The 14,906-nt window shown below is 40.6% G+C and overlaps 1 protein-coding gene across 12 annotated transcripts in view; it reads left to right on the forward strand.

The window, feature by feature from the left end:
• SYNRG (synergin gamma) overlaps positions 1–14,906 on the forward strand; it is a 97,273-nt gene that overhangs the window by 22,887 nt on the left and 59,480 nt on the right. For 5 of the 12 annotated variants that reach the window (XM_010376861.2, XM_010376859.2, XM_030922622.1 and 2 more), the window contains exons 5-9: positions 1,150–1,255; positions 1,818–1,929; positions 8,503–8,805; positions 10,337–10,570; positions 11,534–11,611. In XM_010376861.2, coding sequence (XP_010375163.1) covers positions 1,150–1,255; positions 1,818–1,929; positions 8,503–8,805; positions 10,337–10,570; positions 11,534–11,611 — 833 coding nt within the window. The remainder of the gene's footprint in view (positions 1–1,149; positions 1,256–1,817; positions 1,930–8,502; positions 8,806–10,336; positions 10,571–11,533; positions 11,612–14,906) is intronic. The other 7 variants (XM_030922624.1, XM_030922626.1, XM_030922628.1 and 4 more) reach the window with 3 other exon arrangements.

The raw sequence follows: 14,906 nt of genomic DNA on the forward strand, positions 1-14,906 counted from the left end.
GCTCATGCCTGTAATCCCAGCACTTTGGGAGGCCAAAGTGGGCGGATCACGAGGTCAGGAGATCGAGATCATCCTGGCTAACATGGTGAAACCCCGTCTCTACCGAAAATACAAAAAATTAGCCGGGTGTGGTGGTGGGCGCTTATAGTCCCAGCTACTCGGGAGGCTGAGGCAGGAGAATGGCTTGAACCCGGGAGGTGGAGCTTGCAGTGAGCCAAGATGAGCCACTGCACTCCAGCCTGGGCGACAGAGCAAGACTCTGTCTCAAAAAAAAAAAAAAAACTCTTAAGGCCTGGCCCAGTGGCTCATGCCTATAATCCCAGCACTTTGGGAGGCTGAGGCGGGCAGATTGCTTGAGCCCAGGAGTTCGAGACCAGCCTGAGCAACATGGTGAAACCCTGTCTCTACAAAAAATACAAAATATTAGCTAGGCTTGGTGGCTCATGCCTGTAGTCCCAGCTGCTCAGGAGGCTGAGGTGGGAGGATCACCTGGGCCCCGAGATTGAGGCTGCAGTCAGCCGTGATCATGCCACTGTACTCCAGCTTGGGTAACAGAGTGAGACTCTATTTAAAAACAAAAAAAAAGCCTCTTTAAAATACCATTATTATAAGTTTAGAGTCAAAAAGGACCGTAGAGATCCTCTAATTCAACCCTCTTGCTTTATAGCTAGTGAAAGTGAAGTCCAGGAAAATGAAACAACTTGTCAGTCCAGGTCACACAGTTACCAGCAAAGCCCGAACCCAAAGTCAGGCCTCCTGATTCGCAGATCATTACTCTTTCTTCTGTATGACACTGCCTTCCCAAGCAGGTTCTTGTTTAATATGCAGAGCAAAGTGTGTTCTTACGTTTGTCTGCCTGTTTTTTGAGAATACTTTTGTATGCAAAAGCTTGTTTCCTCCTCTTGCAAATTAGATGAGAAATAAATTCATACTCATAATTTAGGTAAATCATTATTTAGACTCATGTCAAATATTTTGGAATTAATAGAGTGAGGAAACAGGATTGTCGTAAGAAAACTAGATATTTAGCAATGAAATTTACACTTCTAGAAGTGCGACATGATATTGCTGAAACTGTTAGAAATCTGAATATAAAACACAGTGTATAATCCTGGGAGCTTGTTTTTTATTAGGTCATTTTTCCTTCAGGAAACGATTTGAACAGCAGCAAAAACTCTTAGAAGAAGAAAGAAAAAGACGCCAGTTTGAAGAGCAGAAGCAAAAGCTCAGACTTTTGAGCAGTGTGAAACCCAAGGTAATATTTCAATACTTCTCTTCACCCAGAACATACACACCCTGAATGTGCCTCTTCCCACTCATTGAGTGGATGTCGTCACTGGGGCACCAGCCCAAGCTGACGCTGTGATTGACTCTTCTCATTTCAGTTTATCTAATTCCTAATGTGAAGGATTTTTCATTTTCTGTGAAGATACACTGTTATTGATGAGAATAGGTATCAGCCATTATCTTCTCAACTCTTTTTTAGTATCATGGCAATATTTGTAATCTTTTTCTTGGAAAGCAGTAATCCTGAAATCAGTGATATTTCATATTTCTCTTAGAGCCTTCACAGGACACTTAATATCAAACAGGTCTATCCTGAAGTATTTATACATTGGCCTTGTAATGTTTTTATTTTCTGTAGAGTGTCATTGTTTAATCATTTACCTGTTTTTCTGACTTGGAGAATTTATCATCAGAAGTATGTGGTAAAAATATTGGAAGGAGATGAATATCTGTGCTTTTCTAAATTTGGTAGGGTTTAGGATAGAGTGAGGGATAAGTAAAGAAATATACATATATTTGTTGTTTCTTAGACAGGAGAGAAGAGTAGAGATGATGCTTTGGAAGCCATAAAAGGAAATTTAGATGGGTTTTCCAGAGATGCAAAAATGCACCCTACTCCAGCATCGCACCCCAAGAAACCAGGTAGTTTTAAGAGGCATTACATTTTTCTTTTCTTGAAAGGTGATTTATGTAGTCCCTGTTTCTTTACCTCGCCATTATATGTGTGTGTGAAAAGTCAATGCAGAACTCTTCCTTCAAGCTAAGTACAGATTTGGATGTTCTCAAATGTGCAGTGGCTTAAGAGCTCTGGTCTGGATAACAACTGTCTTGGGAGGGAAAAAACCTCTTTGTCTTCTAATTAAATGTCAGTACGACAATTTCACCTGTAAGTTTTCTGTACATAAATATATTAACATTAGTAAAATCTATTCAATCAGAGCAAATGTAATAAATGAGTTTACCAATTGTTCATTGTTTTATAGTAATTTTATGAACTAGTTCTGATTTCATTACTTAATGTGATTAAACTTATAATTCTTAAAATGACTTGTTTTTAAAAATCATGGGTGTAATAATGCTCTACTTGAAATTTTAGTTTCTCTAATGCATTTCTTTATAATTTTTATCATCATTTGTTGTCACGTAAGCAAAAAGAAATGTGCCTGTTTTAGAAAGCAGGGTAAAGGGTTTGGGGGGTGGCGTTTGGTTGTTCTTTTGAACATTTGGCAGTTGAAATGAGTCTTGTATTTGCATAATTGTTACCACATTATTATTATTATTTTTTTTTGAGGCGGAGTCTCGCTCTGTCGCCCGGACTGGAGTGCAGTGGCCAGATCTCAGCTCACTGCAAGCTCCGCCTCCCGGGTTTACGCCATTCTCCTGCCTCAGCCTCCCGAGTAGCTGGGACTACAGGCGGCTGCCACCTCGCCCGGCTAGTTTTTTTGTATTTTTAGTAGAGACGGGGTTTCACCGTGTTAGCCAGGATGGTCTCGATCTCCTGACCTCGTGATCCGCCCGTCTCGGCCTCCCAAAGTGCTGGGATTACAGGCTTGAGCCACCGCGCCCGGCCGTTACCACATTATTTTTAAAAATTCAACATTTCAAGTCAGGCCCCGTGGCTCATGCCTGCAATCCCAGCACTTTGGGAGACTGAGGCGGGTGGGATCACTTGAGGTCAGGAGTTCAAGACCAGCCTGGCCAACATGGTGAAACCCTGTCTCTACTAAAAATACAAAAATAGGCCGGGCGCAGTGGCTCAAGCCTGTAATCCCAGCACTTTGGGAGGCCAAGACGGGCGGATCACGAGGTCAGGAGATCAAGAGCATCCTGGCTAACACAGTGAAACCCTATCTCTACTAAAAAATACAAAAAACTAGCCGGGCGAGGTGGCGGGCGCCTGTAGTCCCAGCTACTCGGGAGGCTGAGGCAGGAGAATGACATAAACCCAGGAGGCGGAGCTTGCAGTGAGCTGAGATCCGGCCACTGCACTCCAGCCTGGGCGACAGAGTGAGACTCCGTCTCAAAAAAAAAAAAAAAAAAAAAAATTAGCTGGGCATGGCGGTGCGTGCCTGTATTCCCAGCTACTCGGGAAGCTGAGACAGGAGAATCACTTGAACCTGGGAGGCGGAGGTTACAATGAGCCGAGATCATGCCACTGCCCACTCAAGCTTGGGCGTCAGAGCAAGACTCCATCGCAAAAATTCAACGTTTTGACATTTTATCAGCTGATTTCAAGAAAGCATACCTAATAGGTGAATAGTTTTCATAAATCATTTAGCCAGCCAAGAAAGTACTGCCTTCTGCTGGAAAATGTTACACTGATAAATTTTATCTTGAACTCTTGTATTATAGTACCTTTCATGGTTGATATCAAGAAGGAATAATCACTGGCATAGTAACCAGTTCTTGATTTTCCGGGACAACTTTACTCTGTTCTGTTAATTTCACTTAAGATTCCCATTCCAAAAGTATGCCCCAAAATAAAATACACAAGATTGAAAAGAAAATAGATATTAGCAATCAGGCTGAGATTAGAAAGGAAAAACATACCTAAAAATGAAAATTTATAAGTTGAATAAGCTAGTCAATAAGTAATTTAGGAATATATATTGGGGCCGGGCGCGGTGGCTCAAGCCTGTAATCCCAGCACTTTGGGAGGCCGAGACGGGCGGATCACAAGGTCAGGAGATCGAGAACATCTTGGCTAACACGGTGAAACCCTGTCTCTACTAAAAATACAAAAAAAAACTAGCCGGGCGAGGTGGCGGGCGCCTGTAGTCCCAGCTACTCCAGAGGCTGAGGCAGGAGAATGGCGTGAACCCGGGAGGCGGAGCTTGCAGTGAGCTGAGATCCGGCCACTGCACTCCAGCCCGGGAGACAGAGCAAGACTCCATCTCAAAAAAAAATATATATATATATATATATATATTGGAAGTTAATACTAAAACTGGACCTAGGCTGGAGGTTAGGAAAAGGAGAGAAAGGCAGTCAGGAGTTCAAGACCAGCCTGGCAAACATGGTGAAACCCCATCTCTACTAAAAATACAAAAAATTAGCTGGGCATGGTGGCACATGCCTAGAATCCCAGTCACTTGGTAGGCTGAGGCAGGAGAATAGCTTGAACCTGGGAGATAGAGGCTGCAGTGAGTCAAGACTGCGCCTCTGTACTCCAGCCTGGACGACAGAGTGAGACTCCATCTGAAAAAAAACAAAAAACCAAAAACCTAGTCGTGAAGTATTTATAAAAAGAGTTTCCAGCCATTCTACCACCAAAGGCACCTTTTAAATTTCTCTTTATAAATTGTTTATCTAAAATACTGAATACTGAATATACAAACTATATTGATCATATAACTTTTTTTTTTTGAGACAGGGTCTCACTCTATTGCCCAGGCTGGAGTACAGGGACATGATCACAGCTCACTGCAGCCATGACCTCCCAGGCTCAGACAATCCTCCCACTTCAACCTCACGAGTAACTGGGACCACAGATGCATACCACCACACCCAGCTAATTTGTGTATTTTTTGTAGAGGCGGGATTTCACCATGTTGCCCAGACTGGTCTCAAACTCCTGGGCTCAAGCAGTCCACCTGCTTTAGCCTTCGAAAGTGCTAGGATTACAGGCGTGAGCAACTGTGCCTGGCCCATCATATAACTTTTATACTTCTTTTTAATCATATACATTAGCTGCTAGAGTTGGTATGGGCCAAAATATATTCCATATAGAATTCACACATTCTAGCCAAATGCAAAGAAACATTGGTTTGGTCATTATAGTATATCCCAAGTACATAGTCAGGGTCCATTTAAAAAATATTTTAAGTAGCTGGGAACCCAAATTGAGAACCTAAATCCAGTCTTGGTAATTGTTGGGAGGCTTGGAATATAATGTGGGAGGGCTTTTTCTTTTTAAAGAAAAAGCCCTCCCACATGTGTTCTTTTTTTTTTTTTTTTTTTTTAGTAGAGACGGGGTTTCACCGTGTTAGCCAGGATGGTCTCGATCTCCTGACCTCGTGATCCACCCGTCTCGGCCTCCCAAAGTGCTGGGATTACAGGCTTGAGCCATCGCGCCCGGCCCGGGCTTTTTCTTTTTAAAACAAACTTAATTAAGGCAATAATTTTGCATATTTTGCATCTTTCTTAGAACTTTCAGTGCATCCAGGTTTTATTTCATTGATCCTAGAGAGAGGAAAGAAGTATGCAGGGTCTCCATTTTTCTTTTTTTTTTTTTTTTTTGAGACGGAGTCTCGCTCTGTCACCCAAGCTGGAGTGCACTGGCCAGATCTCAGCTCACTGCAAGCTCCGCCTCCCGGGTTCACGCCATTCTTCTGCCTCAGCCTCCCGAGTAGCCGGGACTACAGGCGCCCACCACCTCGCCCGGCTAGTTTTTTGTATTTTTTAGTAGAGATGGGGTTTCACCGTGTTAGCCAGGATGGTCTCGATCTCCTGACCTTGTGATCCACCCGCCTCGGCCTCCCAAAGTGCTGGGATTACAGGCTTGAGCCACTGCGCCCAGCCTCCATTTTTCAAATGAGAGCCATTTCTTAAAAAAAAAGACTACTCCTAAGCTTCAAGTCAGTGAAGAAAAAAAGACTACTTATTGTGACAATAGACTTTAGTCATATTAAAGCAATTCAAAGTAATTTAAAATGTAGGGAGGCTGGGCGCAGTGGCTCACACCTGTAATCCCAGCACTTTGGGAGGCCGAGGTGGACGGATCACCTGAGGTCGGGAGTTCGAGACCAGCCTCACCAATCTGGAGAAACTCCATCTCTACTAAAAATACAAAATTAGCCAGGTGTGGTGGCATATGCCTGTAATCCCAGCTATTCAGGAGGCTGAGGCAGGAGAATCTCTTGAACCCAGGAGGTGGAGGTTGCTGTGAGCGGAGATCATGCCATTGCACGCCAGCCTGAGCAACAGAGCAAGACTCTGTCTCAAAAAAAAAAAAAAAAATGTGGGGCCAGGCATGGTGGTGCACACCTGTAATCCAGCTACTTGGGAGGCTGAGGCAGAAGAATTGCTTGAACCTGGGAAGCAGAGGCTGCTGTGAGCTGAGATTGCGCCACTGCACTCCAGCCTGGGCGACAGAGCTAGACTCCATCTCAGAAAAACAAAAACAAAAACAAAACAAAGAAGGTGAGACGTGGTGGCTCACATCTGTAATCCCAAAACTTTGGGAGACCAAGGTGGGCAGATCATGTGAATTCAGGAGTTCGAGACCAGCCTGGCCAATATGGTGAAACCCTGTCTCTACTAAAAATACAAAAATTAGTCTGGCGTGGTGGTGGGCGCCTGTAGTCCCAGCTACTTGCAAGGCTGAGGCACGAGAATCGCTTGAACCTGGGAGGCAGAGGTTGCAGTGAGCTGAGATCATGCCACTGTACTCTAGCCTGGTTGACAGAGGGAGACCCAGTCTCAAATAATAATAATAATAGTAGTAGTAACAATAATACATGTAAAGATGCAACAATAAAATAGTATTGTTAAAGAGCTTCATGTTAAATGTAGCCCCAGTCGAGCAGGCTCATTACATAAGTGAATTTCACATTTAATAATAAAAAGCCACAGTGACATTTATATCCTTTAGTGCCAAAAATCTTTTAAAGGTAGTCGTAGTCTTCAGGCAGGGTTTACTTTCTTAAATTGACTGTTGTTGTTTGATTCAGCACTTTATATATCCTAATGTTGATGCTTTTCACAAGAAAATATCACCTTAATAATGTGTTTAATATTCTTGTCTTGGCCAGGCATGGTGTCTTAGCCTGTAATCCCAGTGCTTTGGGAGGCCAAGGTGGGTGGATCACCTTAGGTCAGGAGTTCAAGACCAGCCTGGCCAATACGCTGAAACCCCCATCTGTACTAAAAATACAAAAATTTGGCTGGCTGCGGTGGCTCACACCTGTAATCCCAGCACTTTGGGTGGTGGAGGCAGGCAGATCACAAGGTCAGGAGTTCGAGACCAGCCTGGCCAATATGGTGAAACCTCATCTCTACTGAAAATACAAAAATTAGCCAGGAATGGTGGTTGCTACTTGGGAGGCTGAGGCAGAAAAATTGCTTGAACCCAGGAGGCAGAGGTTGCTGTGAGCCAAGATCACACCATTGCACTCCAGTCTGGGGGACAGAGCAACAGTCTGGGTGACAGAGCAAGATTCCATCACACACACACACACACAAACACACAAATACAAAAATTAACTGGGCGTGGTGGTGCGTACCTGTAGTCCCAGCTACTCAAGAGTCTGAGGCAGAAAAATCTCTTGAACCTGGGGAACAAAGCATAGGTTGCAGTGAGCTGAGCTCATGCCATTGCACTCTAACCTGGGCATCACAGAGAGATTCTATCTCAAAAAAAAAACAAGTTCTTTTGTAATTTTTATTCCTCATATGGTAACTTTACTGAAATATGATCTATGCAAGTGTGTGGATCAAGCATGATATTTCAGAAATTACAAGTTTGTATTGTGCATTATTTCTTACTGAATTTCTTAATAAATAATGAAATTTAGTCATCATAGTATATATCTGTCCAAAATGTATTCAGCACTATATAGGTAGGTTTTCTTACATCTGATGTGTATTGGTTTGAGATAATAATTATCTAGATACACAGATCATTTTGACTTCAAAAATAATCATCACTTTGATGTAAAGCATCAGTGGTCTCAGGGGAAAAATTATTAGTCTAATGAAAGAAAGACTGTCAAGGCCAGGAGCTCGAGACCAGCGTGGGCAACATAGTGAGACACCATCTCTATGAAAAAAAAAAGAAAGGAAGAATTAACTGGGTATGCTGGCATGTGCCTATATTCCTAGCTACTCAGGAGACTGAGGCTGGAGGATTGCTTGAGCCCAGGAGTTTGAGGCTGCTATGATCATGAGCTGTGAGCATGCCACAGCACTCTGGCCTAGGTCCTGTCTCTAAAATAAATCAATAGATACATACATTTTTAGTTTTGCCTTTTTCGAACCAAATGCAAAATAGCTATTAAAATTCCCCTTTAGAAAGACATAAAATTGTGTATAAATAGACATCAAAGTGTTTTACATGCATCATATAATTCCATTTGACTGTTGTTACTTGTTATTTCTTGTTCACCTCCCTATTTATGTTTCAATATATTCTTTTGGAATTGTACTACATCTTAATTCCTTTTTCTCTGTTGGTTTCCATTTTTGTGTGTTTCATTGCCATTTTCCATTTTGCAGATTGCCCCACATCATCTCATTCTACTAAAACTGTCTCCCCATCACCTGCCTTTCTTGATGAAGAAGAATTCAGTGACTTTATGCAGGGACCTGTTGAAGTTCCCCCATGTGGGCCTTCTTCCATGTCCCAGCCCTTTCAGTCTTTCCATCCCTCTACCCCACTTGGCCAGTTGCATACACAGAAGGCTGGGACACAGCCTCTCCCTCCAGGTCAGAGACCAGTGCCTTTTGCCTTACATGGTGTCCCTGGGCAAATTCCTTACTTCTCTGCTGCTTCAGCCTCACACAGTGTACCAAAAGCAGGTAACTCTTAGCATTATTAATGAAAATATTCTTAAGATATCCTGGGATAACTTATTTTTGTTACATAAGTAGAATAATCCAGTGATGTTGGCAAATAAACATGTACATGAATGTATGACTGCTGTTGAAATTCAACAAAACAAGTGTTCTAGATTTTTAAGTTCTGGGGTCTTCACATTCCAGAAAGGTGATTTAAAACTTTTGCTCCTCAAGTAGGAGCACTTTAAATTGCCTTATAACTTTAAAAGAAATCTTCTGATTTTTCTGGAAGATTGTTGTTTGGGAGATTCACCAATATCATTTTCTTAAGAATAAGGAGCTAGGAAAGGCTTCTTTAGAAAGTACTCTTTCAGCTTCAGTGACAGGGCACTTGGGGGCAGAAGCCCGGGTTGTTCATTTACTATCAGTTTGTCCTTGATGTGCCTTAGATTTTGTCGTCTGTAAAATGAATAGAGACAGCTACACATCCTGGCTTGAGACAGGGTGCTGGGAGGGATCTTGGCAGACATGTACTCAGTCCAGACTTTCTCATTTGATGGACGTGGAAACAGACCAAGAGATGACGATGATGTCACTGGCCAGAGGCCTTCCTAGGAGTTAGTGAAAGTGTTATCTTATGTAGGTTGTCAGATTTCAAAGGTAGTGCTCCTTCTTCCACTATACTCTTCCACCTACTATCTCGTAGAATTCTTTAGAATCACAGTAGATAATTATGTTTACATTCTCTAAAATCTCTAATAGTCTCTCAAGTCCTATACAAATGTGCAATAATTGAATTATTTCAACGTTTACATTTTTTTTTTTTTTTTGAGACAGAGTCTTGCAGTATCACCCAGGCTGGAGTGCAGTGGTGTGATCTCAGCTCACTGCAACCTCTGCCTCCTGGGTTCAAGTGATTCTCCTGCCTCAGCCTCCCGAGTAGCTGAGATTACAGGCACCTGCCACCATACCTGGCTAATTTTTTGTATTTTTAGTAGAGATGGGGTTTCACTATGTTGGTCAGGCTGGTCTTAAACTTCTGACCTTGTGATCTGCCTGCCTTGGCCTCCCAAAGTGCTGGGATTGCAGGCTTGAGCCACGGCGCCTAGCCACAGTGTTTACATTATATGTGGCAGGACCTCCCTTTAGAATATGGAGGTGAGCTGGGCACCGTGGCTCACATCTATAATCCCAGCACTTTGGAAGGCTGAGGTGGGTAGGTTACCTGAGGTCAGGAGTTCGAGACCAGCCTGGCCAACATGGTGAAACCCAGTCCTACTAAAAATACAAAAATTAGCTGGGCTTGGTGGTGGGCGCCTATAATCTTAGCTACTCAGTAGGCTGAGGCGGGAGAATCGCTTGAACCTGGGAGGCAGAGTTTGCAGTGAGCTGAGATCGTGCCAGTACACTATAGCCTGGGTGACAGAGTGAGACTCTGTCTCAAAAAATAAAAAAAAAAAAAAGAATATGTGGTGGAGATGGATGTTTGAAAAGATTAGACATGTACACATATACAGTTATATACAAATAATCCTTCATGCTGTTTGTTTAGGCCCTTCCTTGGAGGAGAAGTTCCTAGTATCTTGTGATATAAGTACATCTGGGCAGGAACAAATTAAATTAAATACTTCTGAAGTTGGCCACAAAGCCCTAGGCCCAGGTTCCAGTAAGAGCCATCCCAGTTTAACGGCCAGTAACGGGGGTGCTGTAGATGGATGTGTAAGTGGTACCACCACTGCAGAGGCAGAAAAGACTTCAGATCAAAACCTGTCAATTGAAGAGAGTGGTGAGCTCGTGAAACATTCAACAAAAAACTTGTTTAACCAAACGTTGCTCAAATGCTAACACCTTAAGCATTAATCTTCAAATGAATGCTGCTTGATTTTGCTAATCGAAATTTTGCTTGAAATATATTTAATGCATTCCTTTCTCCAATTAACCCCTAAGATTTTGCTCTGAATTCTTTCAACACACTGTTACTCCTTTTTAAAAATGTTTTTGATAACTGGTTTTCTTAATTGGAATCATTTCTGATTTAAAATTTTCTTTCCTTTTATTTTATAAAAACTCTCTTTTTTTCCACTTATACTTTGTCTTCTTCCATAAAGGTTGAAAAGTTAAAATGTAACTGGAAAAGTCACCAATGAGAATATAGTCTTGCTTTGTCTACAATAAATCATATGCACCACTGCCTAAAATATCTAAATTTTATAAATTCAACCCTCAGAAATGAATTAGTATGTGGGCAGCCTAGGAGGCAAACTTTTGGGAGAGTATTTCACTGGACAAAAAGCCCCCAAAAGTCCTGTGTATTTAAAATATCTGTATCATATGTAGATTAAAAAAAAAAAATGAAACTTTGCAAAGAAGCACTAGTAAAAACTGCAAGTAAAGCTTGGACAATTAAATATTTTTAGACACATAATTTTAAACTATCATCTATCATTTTTTTTCCCTTAATTTGTAATACATGTTAAATGGTGCAAGGCTTATATGATTTAGAGTATTGAATTGATACATTTTAGATTTTGTATAATTTACTCTTTAGGACATAGTTAACGTACAAGAGTTGCTTAGAAACCAAATATTTTATTCTGAATCTGGGGCAGGGGGGACCAAATATTTTAATTGTATTGGTGACTTTTTTTAGTGTCTCCAGCCAGTGCTCTTTGTAAAAAACCATGACTCAGTGTGATTTCACCATCTTCTCCATGGACCACTGTATACATTGATGTTTCTTATCTTCTAGGTGTGGGAGTATTTCCCTCACAGGATCCTGCTCAGCCCAGAATGCCTCCTTGGATTTACAATGAGAGTTTGGTTCCAGGTAAAAAAGCCCAGGATTCCCATCTGGATATTTTGCTTTATATATTGTAAATGTAGTTGTAAATATTTACTGTCGTAGTTACAAAATATGCGGGAGGAATTGTGACTTTTCTTTTTTTTCTGAAAGAGTACAGAAATTAAATAAATGTCCTGTTTCATAAGACTGCCTCATGTGTGGAATAACTATATAAATGAAGGAGAACAGCTTTAATGTTTTATCAGCCATCATACTTTCATTTCTAAAAGCTCGCTTAGATTTATTATGCTTTAATGGACATTATCAAATATTTAGTTCAGCAATTAATAACTTATCAAGAATTTTACTAAAATATTTGTCATTTTCTGAATTCTTAGTTTATATTTTTAAAAATATTGTTTCTATGACTTATTTGTCATGTAATACTATATGAAATAAAAGACCATGTGGGATCTTTTTTTTCACATTGGAAGATGTGAAGGATAGTGTTTACTATTTTTTTTTTTTTTTTTTTTTTGAGACAAGGTCTTACTATGTCACCCAGGCTGGAGTGCAGTGACACAATCTTGGCTCACTGCAGCCTTGACCTCCCCAGGCTCAGGCAATCCTCCCACCTCAGCCTCTCTAGCAGCTGGGACTACAGGGGTGTGCCACTACGCCCAGCTAATTTTTGTATTTTTTTGTAGAGACGGGGTCTCACCATGTTGCTCAGGCTGGTCTCAAACTCCTGGGCTCAAGTGATCTGCCTGCCTCGGTCTCCCAAAGTGCTGGGATTACGAGTGTGAGCCACTGCACCCGGCCTACTTTTTACATGTATCTTTACTGCTGAGCCAAAAAGAAAAAAAAAGAAAAGAAAATCCTTAAAGTGCATTTTCTTCTTTAAACAAAAAAAAATTTATTTTTAATTTTTATGGCTACATAAGTGTATATTTTTATGGAGTACATGAGATATTTTGGTACAGACATATCATATGTAATAATCACATCAGGGTAGATAGGGTATCCATTACCTCAAGCATGTATTACTTCTTTGTGTTATGAGCGTTCCAATTATACTCGTTATTTTTTTCTTAAAATAATTATTTTAATGAAGTATTTGAAATAATTTTAAACATCTGATCAATAAGATTATACACAAATGAGTATGGTGCACAAATTATTGTTGACTGTAGCTACCTTGTAGTGCTATCAAATTCTAGATCTTATTCCTCCTATCCAACTATATTTTTATGCCTATTAACCATCCCCATTATTCCCCCCTCCCCACTACCCTTCTCAGCCTCTGGAAACCATCATTCTATTCTCTGTCTCCATTAGTTCAGTTGTTCTAATGTTTAGCTTCCACAAATGAATGAGAATATGTGAAGTTGGTCTTTCTATGCCTGACTTATTTCTCTTAATATAATGTCCTCCTGTTCCAACCATGTTGTTGGAAATGACAGGATCTCGATTTTGCTCCATTGTGGATATGTACCACATTTTCTTTATCCATTTGATAAAGTGTCTGTCAACGGACACTTAGGTTGCTTTTGAATCTTGGCTTATAAATTAGTACAGCCACTGTGGAGAAACCTTTATACTGTTCTCCATAGTGGCTATACTAATTTACATTCCTACCAACAGTGTATGAGGGTCGCCTTTTTTCCACATCCTCACCAGCATTCGTTATTGCTTGTCTTTTGGATAAAAGCCATTTTAAGTGGGGTGAGATGATATCTCATTGTAGTTTTGATTGACATTTCTCTGATGATCAATGATGTTGAGCCCCTTTTCATAAACCTGTTTGCCATTTGCATGTCATCTTTTGAGAAATGCCTGTTCAGTTGTCTTGCCCATTTTAAAATCAGATTGTTAGCTTTTTTTTCTATTGAGTTGTTTGAGCTTCTTATATATTTTGGTTATTAATCCCTTGTCAGATGGATAGTTTACAGATATTTTCTCCCGTTCTGTGTGTTGTCCATTTTTTGATTGTTTCCTTTGCAGTGCAAAAGCTTTTTAATTTGATGTGATCCCATTTGTCCATTTTTGCTTTGGTTGCCATTATTTTTGGGTTATTACTCAAGACATCTTGCCCAGATCAATGTCCTGGAGAGTTTCCCTAAGTTTTCTTTTAGTAGTTTCGTAGTTTCTGGTCTTAGATTTAAAAGTCTTTAATTCATTTCGATTTGAGTTTTGTTTTTTGTGTGGGATGGGGTCTAGTTTTATTCTTCTGCATATGGATATCTGGTTTTTCCAGCACCATTTATTGAAGAGACCCTTCCCAATGTATGTTCTTGGCACCTTTCTGAAAAATGAGTTCACTGTGGATGTGTGGATTTATTTCTGGGTTCTCTGTTCTGTTCCATTGGTCTCTGTGTCTATGTTATTACTATGCTGTTTTGGTTACTATAGCTTTGTAGTATAATTTGAAGTCAGGTAGTATACAGTAATGTACTGTAATTCCTCCAGTTTTGTTCTTTTTGCTCAGAATGGCTTTGGCTGTTCTAGGTCCTTTGTGGTACCATATAAATTTTAGGATTGTGTTTTCTGTTTCTGTGAAGAATGTAATTGGTATTGATAAAGATTGCATTGAATCTGTACTACCCATTGCTTTGGGTACTGTGGACATTTTAACAACATTGATTCTTCCAAAACATGAACATGGAATATTTCTCTACTTTTTTATGTCCCCTTCAATTTCTTGTATTAATGTTTTATAGTTTTCATTCAAATGCATTTTCTGATACTACTTACAATGACAAAAGGCTGATTGTTACCAAAATCGTATGTACAATTCAACTGTACATAAAAATAATGACTTTTCTTCCAAATGCCTATTAGATAGTTTGCATCTTTTCTTCTTCTCTGTCCTCAAGCCAAACAAACGACATCTAGATCTTGGTATATTTTGGAGTTTTATCCATTTTCTGCCAGTTTGTATTACTTTCTCCCTCTTCCTTCCAAACATACATGCACGTATACTTTCTAGTCAAAATATGTATTCTTTTTTTTTTTTTTTTTTTGAGATGGAGTCTCTCTCTGTCACCCAGGCTGGAGTGCAGTGGCGCGATCTTGACTCACTGCAACCTCTGCTTCCCGAGTTCAAGCAATTCTCCTGCCTCAGCCTCCCGAGTAGCTGGGGCTACAGGCATATACCACCACGCCTGGCTAATTTTTTTTTATTTTTAGTAGAGATGGGATTTCACCATATTGGCTAGGCTGGTCTCGAACTCCTGACTTTGTGACTCGCCCACCTCGGCATCCCAAAGTGCTGGGATTACAGGCATGAGCCACCACATCCGGCCAAAAATATGTGTTCTTATGGAGAGCCCACTAACCT

The sequence above is a fragment of the Rhinopithecus roxellana genome, chromosome 19 (assembly GCF_007565055.1).
Source record: "Rhinopithecus roxellana isolate Shanxi Qingling chromosome 19, ASM756505v1, whole genome shotgun sequence".
Lineage (NCBI taxonomy): Eukaryota > Metazoa > Chordata > Mammalia > Primates > Cercopithecidae > Rhinopithecus > Rhinopithecus roxellana.